At 70.5% G+C, this 14,337-nt stretch overlaps 2 protein-coding genes across 2 annotated transcripts in view; one reads left to right on the top strand and one right to left on the bottom strand.

The window, feature by feature from the left end:
• Positions 1–4,058: 4,058 nt before the first annotated feature.
• CHLNCDRAFT_142366 (hypothetical protein) lies at positions 4,059–7,081 on the bottom strand (the record flags this gene model as incomplete). Its single annotated transcript, XM_005850116.1, has 3 exons — positions 4,059–4,405; positions 4,854–6,293; positions 6,409–7,081. The coding sequence occupies 3 exons, from the start codon at positions 7,079–7,081 to the stop codon at positions 4,059–4,061; spliced, it is 2,460 nt and encodes an 819-aa protein (XP_005850178.1).
• A 422-nt stretch (positions 7,082–7,503) lies between these two features.
• The window catches only part of CHLNCDRAFT_142365 (hypothetical protein), a gene marked incomplete at both ends in the record, with an annotated part of 7,616 nt that continues 782 nt past the window's right edge, over positions 7,504–14,337 (top strand). Inside the window, 11 exons of the mRNA XM_005850370.1 lie at positions 7,504–7,517; positions 7,893–7,975; positions 8,143–9,435; positions 9,573–10,222; positions 10,418–10,597; positions 10,800–11,166; positions 11,336–11,439; positions 11,567–11,987; positions 12,131–13,042; positions 13,194–13,539; positions 13,647–14,292. Of these exons, the coding sequence (XP_005850432.1) occupies positions 7,504–7,517; positions 7,893–7,975; positions 8,143–9,435; positions 9,573–10,222; positions 10,418–10,597; positions 10,800–11,166; positions 11,336–11,439; positions 11,567–11,987; positions 12,131–13,042; positions 13,194–13,539; positions 13,647–14,292 (5,016 nt within the window). The remainder of the gene's footprint in view (positions 7,518–7,892; positions 7,976–8,142; positions 9,436–9,572; positions 10,223–10,417; positions 10,598–10,799; positions 11,167–11,335; positions 11,440–11,566; positions 11,988–12,130; positions 13,043–13,193; positions 13,540–13,646; positions 14,293–14,337) is intronic.

Genomic DNA, 14,337 nt, shown 5'->3' with positions numbered 1-14,337 from the left:
CCCCCTCCTGCGGTGCAGCGGGTCCTGGGGTGCAGCACCGCATGCCTGCTTCCCACCACCCACCCTGTGCCTGCTGTGCTCGCCCCTTCTGTGCAGGTGGGCATTGTGTTTGGAGTGGCTGCCCTGTCGCGCACAAATGCAGCCACCCCCCCTTCAGCTGCGTGAGCCACGCGCTGGCTCATGTGGCAGCCGGTGGCGTCCATGCCTGATCCACCCTGGCAGCCAGTTGATCTTCTTTCTTCCAGGCCCCCCATGCCTTGCCCATGAATGATTGCTTTGCTCTTCTCTGCCTGTACCTCATCTGCCCGCCTTTTCCAGAAGCCTCCCATCTCCCTGTTTGACTTAGCCGTTACAAGCGCATTTGACACACAACAGCAGCACACAAAAAGCATTAAATGGCTGCTGTGTCTGAGCAACTCAGTGGTTGGAGGCAATGCTTCCCTTAGATACGAGGAATTGGGGCACATTGGCGACCAGCCCTCACACACACGTTCCCGCATGCGTGGCTGCTGCTGTGCCGGTGCTTGGCCCTGGGTTGATGTGCTGCTCAAAGAAGTCCTCCACTTCTGACAGGCTGCGTCCCAGCAGCAGGAACCCGTGCCCCCGCCGGATGTGGCAGCGGTGGCGCGGGTAGGGGTGCCGCAGGAACAGCGCCTCCAGGGCTGCCAGGTCCTGGGGGGTGGAGAACAGGGTTTCTTCATCGCTGATAGGGAACCCCTTTTGGCGCGCAAGCTCCAGCCCTGCAGGCCGGGAACAGCGCCTGCTGATGTGACCAGCACGCCGCGTCGACCGCGGGCTTCGCTGGGCACATGCGCCACGTGCGGTCGAGCCAAGGCGCACCGGCACCCGGCAGCGACTGACCTGCCCCATCCGCAAGCGCATGCCCGTGTACTGCAGCAAGAGGCGACTCTGGCCATCCCCAGCGATGCGCCGGGTCGTGGCCGAGCCCTAGCCCCAGCCCCAGGGCGGCGGCATGCAATGGCGCATCGCTAGTTGGGCAGGCGCCATCACGTGCTGACCGGTACTCTGCTTCCCACCGCTGCGCGTCAAAGCTGGTCAGCAGCACCCAGTCTTGCGCTTGGAGCGGCATGCCAGGGCTCTTGCCGCTGCGGCTGACGAGAATGCCTCCGCCAGCGCAGCTGCCAGGGCCGCCTCCGTCCTCTGCATCCGGCGCCTGCGCCCCACCTCCTGCTGTGGTCGCATCCCTTTCCCCGCTGCCGCCGAGGTCTGCCGCGCCCGCTTGGCTCTGCCCCAGGGCTGACCAAACGATGCCGCAGTTGCCGCCCACCAACCCATCGCCCAGCACGGGGGCCATGCCGCACGCCTCTAGGCGATGCATGAGCGACGCAAGGCGAGCCAGCGCACGGGGCACGTCTCCAATAGCCAGGTGGCCCACCCGCCTGGCAGCAAACTTTATGCGGACACTGTCTGGCCCGAGCGCCTCTGCCATGTGTCCGCAGCGCTATGCCAACTGTGCCAGCCGAGCTGTGGAAGGAACCCAGCCGGGTGACCCGCCGCAGCACATGCGGCGGCGGCGCCGGGCTAGTGGAGTCGACACCTCCCCGCCCCCAGGTCGAATGTCCACGTGCTCACCAACACTCCCCGGCACTGTGCACGGGGTGGAACTCCCCACACCAGACAAGCAGGCAAGGAACACACCGGAGGTTGCAACAAAGCGGGCCCGTCCTTTGGAGGCAGCTGCGACATCGCTGCCGCCAGCAAAATTGCGTATTAATGGAGCGGGAATGCCGCCAGTACAGAAGTGTAAAACAGAAGTGTACCTTTCCGTGCAGGTGCGATTTTTTCGAGTATCTCCAGAAACCCAGGGCATGCCTGCGTGTTTGCTGACGAACCAAGCTCCGACTTTGGCTGGAGCATGCGAGGACCGGCTGGAAGTTCAAGAGTCAGCGGAGCCAGCAGTGCCCGAACAATGTTCCCAGCATGAAAGGCATGCAAGAGAGGGCCTTGGGCAATGTTATTAACGTAGTAGCCCAAGGTTTACCGGCTTTTCATGCAGCGTTCAAGCAATTCCACGTCACTGGCGGACCGTATCGCCCAGTGGGCCCAAATCAAGTTCGGTTTTGGGCCAGCGCATGTCTCACAAAAACTTACAGTTGCTGTGTGTTTCGGTTCCATCCACGCCAGCCGCTCGAGGCGCTAGTCCGTGGGTCCACAGGTGCGCGGTTCGCTGTCGGGCTTGCCGGCCGCCTTCCTGCCCAAAAGTCGCGCTGTTCAATCGCATTGAGCAGACTCCGCTCCGCAGATGCCATCTGGCGAAGCGTCCAGTGCGCTTGCGGGGCTGCTGACCGCCGCAGCCGCCCCCTTTGCAGGCTTCCCCAGAGGGCACCCAAATGGCCGCAAGCATCCACCGCCTACTGCCCTACGCCATTCCCACCGTAACCGCCCTGAGCGACGCGGCGGCATCGAGCTCGGGCAACCCTACCCCGGCTCCACAGGCCCCATCCTCGCGCGTGAGGGATTGGCTGGATGACTGCTTCGCGGAGGCCGAGGCGCGCCTTGACTTCTCCCATGTCGTGCGAGCCTCTGGCGGATCCTCGGCGGCGGCGCCGCCCAGCAGGCACACCCTCGACGCATGGGTGGTGCTGGCCCACATGGCTGGCCCTGGCCCAGCCCCAGAATTGGGCGGAGCACAGAGCCAGCAGCCCACCCGTGCCCACACTGCAGTCGACTGGTGGCCCAGCCAGCAGGTCAGCTGGCTCACTTGGCCCGTGCCTGCTGGCCTTCCCCACCCTTGCTGCCATTCAGCTGCCTGTGCGAAACCAGGCTGATCAGCCCCACCTCCTATGCCGCCCTGCAGTTGAAGCCACGCAGCGCCACGCAGACCATCCTGGATAGCGCCGCAGCCGCGGCACTGCCGCCCCAGGCGAGGTCTGCAGCCTGCCTGCTGACCTAGCAGGTGGCATGGTGCTTTGCGTCTGCCAGGATGCCCGCCACCCGAAGCGCTGCCACCAGGTGCAGTGCGGTCACGACCCACCCTGGCGACAGATGTGCTCCCTTGCAAATACTGGAAGTGCTCAATTCTCCTTTGCCACACCTCCAGACGCTGTTTTTGACCGGTCGGTGCCAATGCTCGGGCCGGCTTTCCAGCCAACAACTGCCAATGTCCCTTTCATGCTTTGCCCCTCTGACATTTGACTCCTGTGCCCCCTGACTGCCTTCCCTCACACTGACATTTGACACCTGTGCTCTCTGACTGCCTCCTGCCCTCATCGACATTTGACACCTGTGCTCTCTGACTGCCTTCCCTCACACTGACTGACTGCCTTCCCTCACACTGACATTTCACAATTCAATCAGCGTCATTCGACTTGCTCACCGAGACTGACACACACACAACTCGGCCGTGCCTCTTAGCACGCCACGACCGCCTCTGTTACCGCGGCTGGAAGCCACCATTTGGCCCCACCCCACCAGCGAATAATGCAGGCTGGCTCTGTTCTCCCACCAGCTTTCCTGTTCACCTTGTCCCTCTGTACATATCTGGGCTTTCCACTGTGTTTTTCTCATCTCATCCTTTCCTTATCGGCATCACAGCCTTCTTGTACCCGACGGAATGGAACGCTGGATGCTGCGCAGCGCTAGCACCCTGTTTCTCCTGCCCACCACCACTTGGATTTATCCTCCCCACCTTGTCGTCCTTGACACCTGTCTTGCCCCAGTCCCCCCTCTAGCTTGAACATGGCGCCGAGCGCACACCCTACTGCCTTTGCCAACTGCAGCAGCCAAGAGCGTTGTGGCGACACCTTCTGCCCACCGGCATTGATTTTTCCTTGCATTCTACCGATCCCTCGCACAACGGCTGATGCATGCAATGAATCCTTGGCGCTCACCAACAAACAAATCGAGTCGCCTTCAACTTGCCTGCCCCAGTCTCATGGTGTACTTAGCGAATGACTTCGAGCGCTCTCGATCTAATCACAGGAAAGCCAAATGTAAGCAAACAGCGATCACAGCTGTACATGGAAGCGGAAGGTAGAAGGGGCAGCGCCGTGTCTGTTGAGCGAGTCCACAGGGCGGGAGTGGGCCTCTGGCCGTAGTCAGTGTGAGCTGCTCGGAGGCTGCTGGCCAGGCAGCCGGCTCCTGAAGGAAGCCCCCGCTGCCTGAAGGCGCATGCGCAGCGCCGCAGCTGCGGACACCAAGCGCTCTGCAGCGTGGCTGGTCCTGTCATGCAGCTGGCCAGACGCCTGTTGCAGCCAGGCCTGGCTGGCGGCCGTGGAGCTCTGCACTGCCGCAGCGACCTGCTGCGCTGCTGCCTGCCCCACCACCACCACCTGCTGCATGCGTGTTGTCGACGCACGAGGGGCTGCCATCACAATGCGGCGCGCCTGCTGCCAGGCATCAGCCACCTTCTCCAGGACTGTGTGCGGCTCGCCCAGCTGTGCAGCTGCAGCAGGGGCAGCGGGCACCGGGGAGACAGGGAGCGGCAGGTGGTGAGGCTTCTAGGGAGGCAGCGGCTGGGGACAAGTTGGTGATGAGGGTGGGGCAAGCCCTCATCAGCAATAGGCCAGGGACTGAGGAGCCCCCAGGGCAGGCTGTGCCATGGGACTGCCACCAACCCAGTTCCATGCCTGCCTGCCTGCCCAGAGAGCGGCAGTGTCAACCACATTTGGCAGGTGCTTACAGCAGCGGCACAAGCAGGAGCAGCAGAGGGCATCAGAGGCGCAGGTGACAGGTCAGCATGGCCCTCAGCTCAAGGGAAGGAGAGCTGTGCGAGGAAGCAGTCAGCTGAATGCTCAGCCTGAGCTGGCTGCCACCCGCACTGGTGCCAGCCTCAGCAGCAGCAGCAGCGGCAGAGTCGGTGACGGCAGCTGGGCGGGCAGCAGCGGGCGCACCTGCCACCGCGTGCTGCGCCTGCATGCGGGCGTCATGCCTCGCTACAACCGACTTGGCTGACGCCAGCGCTGCCTTCTGCGCCGCCGCACCGCCCTCGGCTGCCGCCTCAGCCGCCTGCGCCGCTGCGCGCGCCACCTCAGCAGCCACCCTGTGCTCCACCGCCGCCTCGGCACGCGCCGCTGCGGCAGCGGCGCGCTGCGCCGCGCTGGCGGCGGTGGTGGCAGCATCCGCAGCGGTGGAGAAGGCGGTGGCGGCACGCTGGGCATGCCGCGCAGCAGCAGCAGACGCTCGGTGAGCGGCGGCGGCGCGCCGGGCCAGCGCTTTGGTGCTCATCTGCCGCCGCAAGGTGGCTGCTGGCGCCATAGCCGCCTCCGCCTCCGCCTCCCACCGCTCCTCCATCTCCATCTCCTCCCGCAGCCTGCTCAGGCTGGCACGATCCTGGTCCTGCCCCGCCTCCTCCCCAGCCTCCAGCCACCGCTGCTCTGGCCTGGCCTCGGCCCCGGCTCCCTCCGCTGTGCCCGGCACGTCCAGCTGCGCCTGCCCCTGCTGCCCCTGCTTGTGCATGGGGCCTGGCTCCTCCTGCACCAGTGCCTGCTCCTCTGCGCCGCCGCCACCGCTGCGCTCAGTGCCGCCACCTCCGCCATACTCCTGCTGCCAGCGCTGCTCCTGCTGCGCCTCCACCCGCTCATACAGCTGCTGGCGGCGCTGCTGCAGGCGGCGCATGCGCTCCAGCGCGGCTGCGCCCTCGGGCGTGCGGATCGGGAACTTGCGGGCCAGCTCGGCGGCGTGGGCAGCATGGGAGGCGGCGGCAGAGGAGGGCAGCTGCTGCTGGCCCGGCTCCGGCTGCTGCTCCTCCTGGCCGGGCTGGCGGTCGCGGTGCTCCAGCGGCTGCTGCGGCTGCTGCTGCTGCTGGGGTGGGGTCTGCGCCGCAGCCGGCTCCGGCTCGTGCGTGCCATGCCGATCCCAAGCTTGACCGCCGCTTGCCCTGCCAGCCACACCCGATGCAGCCGCCTCTGCGCCTGCGTGCGTGGCAGCGCCGGCGTGCATGCCTCCAACCTCTGCGTCGCCCGCCACATGCTGCAGCCGCTGGTGGCTGCTCTCCTCCTCCTGCTGCTGCTGCTGCTGCTCCAGCTCCTCTTCCGTGTCCAGCTGGTGTGCGCTGTGCACGATGAGGCTGCTGGCATGGTCGTGGTCGCGCTGCTGCCGCGCCTCGCCCACACCCTGGCCCCGCTCCTGCTCCGGTGCATGCTGCAGGCCCCAGACCCCGCTGCGGTCCCCCCTTGGCACCGCGGCGCGTGCAGCTGCTGCCACCTGCGGCACATTGCCCACGGTGATGGGAGCGCCCAGCGGGTGCTGCTGCCGCCAGCTGCCGTACCGCTGCAGTGCCAGGGCCGTGGCCACGCCCGTGCCCGCCAGCAGGCTGGCAAACAGCAGGTTGCCTGCACAGGTGCAGGGCGAGCGGGGAGGTCAGCGCTCGACACAGGCACCCAGGCAGGGTAAGGCAGGCGGCAGCAGCCATGCAGGGGGCAGCAGACACCAGCTGCTCGCACACACCAGCCAGCCTCCAGGGTGCGGCGCCAGGCGGGCGCTCCAGCTCAGCATCCCAATCGATGCTGCTGGTGCTGCCGCCGTCTTGGGGACCGCCGCCGCCGCCATCAGCGGCTTGGGCGTCTGGAGCATCCCAGCTGAGAAGTATGCCGCCGTTGTTGCTGCTGCTGCTGGCACCTGCACTGGCTGTTGTCGACGCGGTTGCCGCCGCCGCTGGCACAGCGGTGGATTCCGCTGTTGGCTCCATGCCAGCTGGTTCATCCTGCTGGCCGTCACCATCCCTTGATCGGAATGTCAGCACCTGGCTCTGACCATCCTGCTGCACGCTGCCGCTCCCGCTGGTGGCGTCCCCGACGCTGGTGGTCGCCACGGAGCCCTCTCCCTGCTGCTGCTGCTGCTGCTGCAGCCTACACCACAGGCTCTGAGCTGCTGCACCAGCATGCCCGATCAAAGAGCCCACAGCGCCCCGCAGCTTGCTGGCCCGTCCGGAAGCGGCGCCGCCGCCGCCGCCGCCACCGCCGCCATCGGCGGCGCTGCTGCTGCTGATGGAGAGCCCGCGGGGCCTGCGCCGCTGCAGCCTGCTGCAAGGCAGCACTCCTCCACGCCTGTGACGGCGGTTCAGAGGTTGCCCCAAGGGCTCTACACCCACAGGAGTGGCGATGGTGTCGAACGCGTTCATGTGTCGTCAATGGGCGCTGCCCTGGTGTCGGCGACTTGAGAAGCCAACGAAACTGCTGCGGGTTCAACGCTTTAGCTGTATTACTCTGCATGGGTGCCTGCCGAGCTGGCAATGCAAATTTTGTAGGTGTGAACGGCCTTGGAACCTCACTTTGCCAGCCAGTGGCAGGGAGCTGGTGAACGGGGCATTCCCCTCAGGCGCTTGTGCATGCTGGCAGTTCGATTGCTCCACCTGCTTTCGGCTCTGATCGCGCCGTAGCTCCTCGCTCCGAGCTGACCACCTCCGCCTATTAGCCGGGTGCGAGCCGCGGAGCTGTGCCCTAGCGGGCTGACCGCCGCCGCTGCCTGCCGCCAACCTGCTGCCCTCGGGCGAGCACCAGCAGTTGCAGCAGCAGACGCAGCAACCGCCTGGCCAGCAGCAGCATGCTGGTGCTGGCGTGAGGCAGCAGCAGGGCCCGCCGGGCCAGGGGAGACAGCAGGTGCAGCAGGGTGGTGCCGCCGCCGCCGCTGCTGCCGCCGCTGCCTCCCCTCTACCATTCCTGGGGTCTCAACAGGAGGTGCAGTTTGTCGGCCAGCCGGCAGCGGCAGCAGCAGCCCTTCCGCAGCTGCCAGTGCAGGGGCAGCATGCTGGTTGGACTCATGCCGAGCTGTTGGATGCCAGGTGAGGTGATGGGCGGGTGCTCTGCTGAGGCTGCTCAGGCTCACACATGCTCGGAACCGCCTGCCCGCCTGTTTGCCTGCACGAGGATGCGGCAAGAAGTGCATGCAGCCCTGCCACCCAGCCCATGCGGCGCTTCTGGCTGCCCGTGCAGGCGCGTCTCCGCGCAGGCTGCAGCTGCCTGGCTGGAGCAGCTGCAGTGGAGGGGGCTGGAGGAGGCCAGGTGGCCCCTGCTGGGTGGGTGGCCCCATGCGCCCGCTGCAGCCGCCCCGCTGCTTCCCCGCTCCTCGCTGTGCTGTGGCTTCGTGGGTTGCGCTTTCTCTTGCAGCAATTGCAGCTGCCGCAGCTACTCCTCACCCCTGCTGCTGCTGCTTCCGTTGCATGTGGCACCCCCTCGCCTGCAGAATCCAGCCAGCCGCGAGGCAGGCTGAAGCGGCGGCTGGTGCAGCGCCGCTGGGGCGTGCGCCTCGACAGGTGTCAGCAGCCCAGGCAGGATGGCGGCCAGCGTGGCTCGCCTGCAGCGCCTGTTCCCAGCACCCAGGTCAGGCACGCAAAGCGACGCAGCGACGTTGAGGAGCAGGCACCGGGGCAGGAGCAGCAAGGAGGGCAGCCAGGCAGCAAGCGACGGCGCTCCGCGCGGCTGCCACGCCAGCTCACCACCGCCGCATCCCCTGGCGCGGGCGACGCCGGTGGCGCTGCCGCTGGCAGCGGTGTGGAAGCAGCTGCAGCGGCGGGGCAGGTGGAGCTGCCTGTGGTGCAAGGCGTTCCTGCGGGGCTGGTGCAGCAGCTGGCGCTGGTGCCGGGTGGCCGCCCCAACTGCGGCTGCTGCGCGGCGTGTGAAGCGGCTGCCGGCGTCCACGGCGGCGGCGGCAGGGGCTGCCAGGTGCTGGCGGCGTTGAAGTGCTGGGACGCGCTGCTGCCGGGGCTGTCACTGTCCGAGCTGCAGCAGCTGCGGCAGTCGCAGCACCGCTGCGGCCGGTGCCGCGCCTGCATGCGGGATGCGCAGGGCGGCGGCGGCGGCGGCAGGAAGCGCGGCGGCGGCGGCGGCTCCGCGGCCTGCCTGGCGCTGTCTTGGGTGCGCGTGAAGGCAGGCCAAGTGCAGCAGAAGCTGGAGCAGCTGCAGCAGGAGCGGGAGCAGTGGGGGGCGCAGCAGCGGCAGCAGGGGGAGGGGCCGGCCGGGGCTGGCGCCCCGGCTGCGGCAGCTGCGGGTGGCGCGGGCGGCGGCCCCGCCTTATCATCCAGCTCTTCAGACTCCGAGGGCAGCAACCGGTCCCGCCTGTGGCTGCGGGACCAGCGGCGGCGCCAGCCCGACAAGCAGTACCTACAGCCGCTGCCCACCCCCGACGGCAGCCTGCCGCTGCCGCTGGTGTTTGGCGTGCCCTACCGGCGCGTCAGCCAGCTGGCTGAGGGCTGGCGCGAGGGGGAGCCGCCCCGCTGCAGGGTGTGCCCCGGCTGCCAGCAGGAGGAGCGGGAGGAGGGCGAGGCAGGCGGCAGCCGCGCGCGCGGCGGCGCCCCGCGGTGTGCCGCCGCCGCAGCGCTGCAGGCCTGGGACAGGCAGCTGGGGCCTGTGACGGCGGCGGCGGCGGCGGCGCTGGTGGCGCTGCCGCCCGCGCAGCAGCTGCGGGCGCGGTGCGGCTGCTGCCGCCAGTGCAAGCAGCCGGAGGAGGCGGGGAGCAAGCGGCAGGCGTGTGCCACAGGTGCGCTGCCTTCCCACCTTCTCGCCTTGTGCCCAGAGCCGTGCCTCGCCCCCTGCCCTTCATGCCTGCACACGCTGGCGAGGAGTGGCCCCCCACCCACCCCACGTGCCCTGGCGCCTGCCCCCTGCCCCCTGCAGCGCGCCGGCTGCGGGCGGGCACCCTGCCGGGCCGGTTGAGGCCTGCCGGTGCGGAGCGGGGGGCCAGCCCTGCTGGGGATGGGTCCGGCAGCGGCGCCGAGGATGCCGGCAGCGGCAGCCCCTCCCTTGGCGACGACAGCCCAGGCAGCAGAAGCGAGGAGGGCAGCCAGGGTGGCAGCAGCCGGCTGAGCGGCAGCACCGGCAGGGGCAGCGCCAGCTGGCAGCCGAGCGGCAGCCGGGCCGGCAGCGGCGCGTACAGCAGCCAGGCGGGCAGCAGCGGCACCGGCAGCAGCTCGGACGCCGAGCCCGGCGCTGACGAGAGCGGCAGCAGCAGCAGCAGTAGCAGCGAGGGGAGCGAGGAGGAGGATGCTCGCTGGCTGCCCTGGGTGTCCCACTTCTTGCCCACCCCCCAGCAGCAGCAGGCGGCCGCGGAACAGCGCAGCGGCGGCGGCGGCGAGGCGGCTGAGTTGGCAGCCGCGCGCCGGCTGCTGCGCCGCCGCCGCGAGCGCGAGCTGCGCCAGCGCACCGGCCGGGCGGACCCCCGGCGGGACGCGCCGTACCGCTGGGACGTGCACGGGCGCACGGTGTCGCATGCTGCCGCCTCCCGACGCCTGCACCGCATGCTGGCAGAGGCTCGGTGCCTGGCAGCGGTGAGTGGGTGGGGGGCAGGGCAGGGCAATGGTGGGCAGGCAGGTAGGGCGGCAGGCTGGGTGGGCCCACGGGCTGGGCCTGGGCCCGCCGCTGCCCGGCGCTTGCCTGCTCGGGGGGCCCGTGCCTCGGGAGGCCAGCAGGCACCCGCCTCCTCTCCTGCCCCACTCGCCCCACCCTGCCACCCTCTGCTGCAGGAGATGGGCGTGCCGCTGCCTGCGGTCACCGACTGGCGCTGCATCGCGCAGGTGCCGGCGCCCCCGGCAGCCGCGGGCGGCGACGGCGGCGGCGGCGCGGGTGCGCCCGCCGCCGCCACGGCAGAGTGCGGCCACCGCCACTCGATCAGGCGGCGGAAGCGCGGGTGGCACCTGTGGCAGGTGGGGCTGCTGGCCGCGCCTGAGCCTGAGCCAGGGGGGGGGTCACCCAGGCTGCTCAGCGTCTCATTGGCAGCTGCTGCCAGTTGAAGGGCCCGTGATCACAGTCTGATGTGCTGCCCTGGGCAGTGCGCCCACGCCCCACACCTGCCCTCCACGCCCCGCCTCCCATGACCCGCCCCCACATGCCTGCACCGTGATGCAGTGCGCACGCTGCGGCGCACCCCGCTGGGACGGCCCCGGCTGGCAGCTGCAGCAGCGGCTGGCGGCCGCGCTGCAGGCCGGGGCAGCGCTGAGCACGGCCTTGCTGCCGGCCCGCGGCAGCGACGCGCCGGCGGCGGTGGCGGCGGCGGCTGCGCAGGCGGCCCTGGCACGCCTGCGTCGGGAGGCGGCAGCGGGGGCTGCTGCTGCCGGAGGCAGCGGCGGCGGCCGGGCCGGCGGCGGTGACAGCAGCGACGATGAGGAGGCGGCGGTGGCTGCTGCCGCCGCGGCCGCGGGGCTGCCCAGCTTTGAGCAGGGGGACGAATTTCGCAGCCTGGCTGAGATGGCTGGAGACATGCTGGCAGAGAGCAGTGAGTCGCAGCCCGCCGGCCCCCTCCATCTGCACGCCCGCCTGCCTGCCCGCCTGCCAGCCCTCACCGTGTCTTGTGGCCTGCGAGTGCCTCCTGCTGCTGCTGTTGCTGCAAAGTGCAGCGGCTGAACACGCCCTCTTGCCATTGCTGCCGCCCGCTGGCCCCGCAGGGAGGGCGCTGGATGGCGCGGCTGCGGCCGCCGACCAGCGGCAGCGCCTGACGGCCGAGCAGCGGCGGCGGTGCCGGGAGATGCGGCGCAGCGGGCTGGGCAGGGTGAGTGGCAGCTGCCCTGCGTGCAGGCTGGGGGCATGCTGCAGCGGGTAGGCAGCGAGTCGTGCTGCTCAGCGGCAGAGAGTGGTGTGGCCTGATGCCGATGCTGGCGCCGCTGCCGCTGGTGCAGGCCGCAGCAGGGCTCGAGTCTTGCGCCATGGCGCTGGTGGAGGAGCAGCAGGCGCTGCTGGCGCTGCGCAGGCGCGGGCAGCAGCAGCAGCGGCAGCAGCGGCAGCAGGCGCCTGCGCCGTGGCAGCTCCCGCCGGCGCCCTCCACCACGTCTCGCCCGGGCGCTGGTGGCGCCGCAGCTGCGGCGGGTGCAGGCGGGGAGCCAGGCGCCCGCCTTGAGCAGCCGCCGCCGCAGGCGGAGCGCGCCCATCAGGGGCAGCGGCAGCCGCTGCCTGCCATCAGCGAAGGCCAGGAGGAGCAGGGGGAGCAGCAGGAGGGGGCGGGCGGGCAGGAGGGGGAGGGCCGTGGCGCGGCGCCCGCCGGACGCCCGCTGGGCTACGATGAATTCATGCATCGCATCGTGCCGCTGCTGGGCAGCTGGGGTGAGGCGCCGCCCAGCCCTGCCCTGCTGCTGCTGCTGCTGCTGCGAAGCATGCGCCTGGGCCGAGGCGCAGACGCGGTGCCAGGCCTGGCTTTGGTGGCAGCGCGTCGCATGATCCACCAGACCGCCTCCCGCGCTGTGCAGGGTTTGCCACCGATGCGGCCGGCAGCGAGGGGCGGCGGCAGCAGCGGCGCCTGCTGCGGATCTGCGACCAGCTCTTCTTTGAGCCTCCCGGCGGCAAGGGCTGGGATGAGGCGGCGCTGGCGCACCTGCGGCGGCAGCTGCAGCAGCAGCCAGGCGACCGGCGCCCGCAGCGCACGCCGCTGGCCGGCGCGGCGGCGGCGGCAGCTGAGCCCGCGGCAGGCGGGGCCGCAGCGCGGCTGAGGGACGCCTCGCTCCTTGCGGTCGCCCCAGCTGCCAACCCCACTGGTGCCGAAGGCGAGCAGGCACTTGCCGCCGCTGGCGGGCCAGCACCCACGCAACCGGGCTGCCCCGCTCAGCAGGCGCCGCACCCAGCTTCGCCGCCGGCGCCGGCCCCGCAGCAGCAGCAGCAGCAGCCGCAGTCGCCTATGCAGCCCCTCGGCGCCTTTGACCTGCTGCTGCTGCAATCCTCGCAGCAGAGCCAGGGCGCCCAACACTCGCTGCTCCCCAGCAGCCAGGTAGGCAGCCAGCCGCCGCTGCTCATGAGCCAGGCCGGCGACAGCATGGCCGCCCTGGCCTCGCAGCAGAAGGCCAGCCCCGCAGCGGCGGCAGCCGGCGCCGGCCTCCTGTTGGGCACGCAGGCCAGCCAGCCAGACCCGCAGCAGCAGCAGGCGCTGCAGCCCCAGCAGCAGGCGCGGCGCGAGGTGCTGGAGCACTGGCGCCAGCAGCAGGAGCGGCGGCAGCAGCAGGAGCAGCAGCAGCAGCAGCGCCAGCAGCAGCAGCAGGCGGTGCAGCTGCCTGTAGCGCCAGTGCAGGCCCCGGATGAGGAGCAGCTGGGGCGGCACGCCAGGTGGCGGGGCCACCAGCTGGCGGGAGCCAGCGAGGCCACGTGCCACTATGTCTGGCGCCTGCTGGGTGAGACCTCCGCCATGCTGCCCAGCTCTGGCCCTCGCTACCGCCCTCGCTACTGCCGCGCTATCGCCTCGCTCACGGCTGCTGGGCTGGGCCACCTGCTGCTGACTGGCGGCCGCGTGCCTGCCCTGCCTGCTGCCCTACCCCCTTGCAGAAAGCCTGCTTGGAGGCCTGGTGGAGCTTCATGGCAGGCAGGAGCGCCAGGCGCGGCAGCCCAGGGCGCGGCGGCGGGGAGGCAGCGCCTCGGTCCGCCTGCCGCCGCCGCCTGCGTCCCGGATGGCCGCCGCCGCCCACAGCGGCGTGCAGAGCGGCGACGAGCGGCAGGCTGCAGGGCCAGGCGCCGCCGTCGGCTGGCTGGCATGGCACCCGGGCATGGCAGCAACTGGCGGCGGCCACGAGGGCAGCGGCGATGCGGCGGTGCGGCTGCAGCCCCCTGCGCCGCCTGCCCAGCGGGCCGCGCTGCTGCGCAGCATCCCCAGGCAAGCGGTGCCTGCACGCGTGTGTGTGCGTGTGTATAGTGCCTGGCGGAGAGGCTTCAAGGTCAGGCACTCACGGGCCAGTGTCGCCCCATCTCACTGCAAGCTGCTGCCGCCAACCGCTGCTGCAGGTTCAAGCCGCTCACAGAGTGCCAGCCGCGCCGCGCCCTGCCACACCGCACGCTTGCGGCGCTGCTGCCAGCCAACGACTTGCCCAGCGCCGCGGCGGGGCCCTTGCCGCCCACCCTGCGCGGCAGCCGCAAGCGCAGGCAGCGAGGCGCGGGTGGCGGCGAGGAGGAGGAGGCAGAGGGCTTGGCGGAGCTGCGGCGCCTGGTGGCGGCGCACCCGCAGCTGCTGCTGCTGCTGGATCACCCCAAGCTGCAGCGGTGCGGCGCCTGCAGCACCTGCGCCGCCGCCGGGCAGCCGCAGGCGCGTGGCTCCAAGCCTCGCCAGCAAGGCGCGCGCACCTGCCTGCTGCACCAGCGCTTTGTGCGGCACTACCGCCTGAAGCGGGAGCGGCAGCAGCGGGAGGAGGAGGCGCAGCGGCGGGCGCAGGCGCGGCGGGCGGCGGGCGAGGCGGAGGCGGGTGGGGAGGAGGCGGCGGGAGCCCAACGAGGAGCCCGCGGGAGGCCTGGTGGCGGCGATGGCAGCGCGGGGCAAGGCCTCAAGGTGCTGGCGGGTGTGCCTGAGGCAGCTGGCCTGCGGGCAGCGGCGAGCTACAGGCTGCTGCACCCCGGCTGGCGCCCGCCCTTCCTCACAGAGCCTCGCCTGGCGGCGGTGGCTGCCGCGCTGCCCGCCGCGGCTGCCGCGCTGCGCAGCATC

The sequence above is a fragment of the Chlorella variabilis genome (genome assembly GCF_000147415.1).
Source record: "Chlorella variabilis unplaced genomic scaffold CHLNCscaffold_4, whole genome shotgun sequence".
In the NCBI taxonomy this organism is placed as follows: Eukaryota; Viridiplantae; Chlorophyta; class Trebouxiophyceae; order Chlorellales; family Chlorellaceae; genus Chlorella; species Chlorella variabilis.
This window is presented reverse-complemented; position numbering and strand designations above follow the sequence as displayed.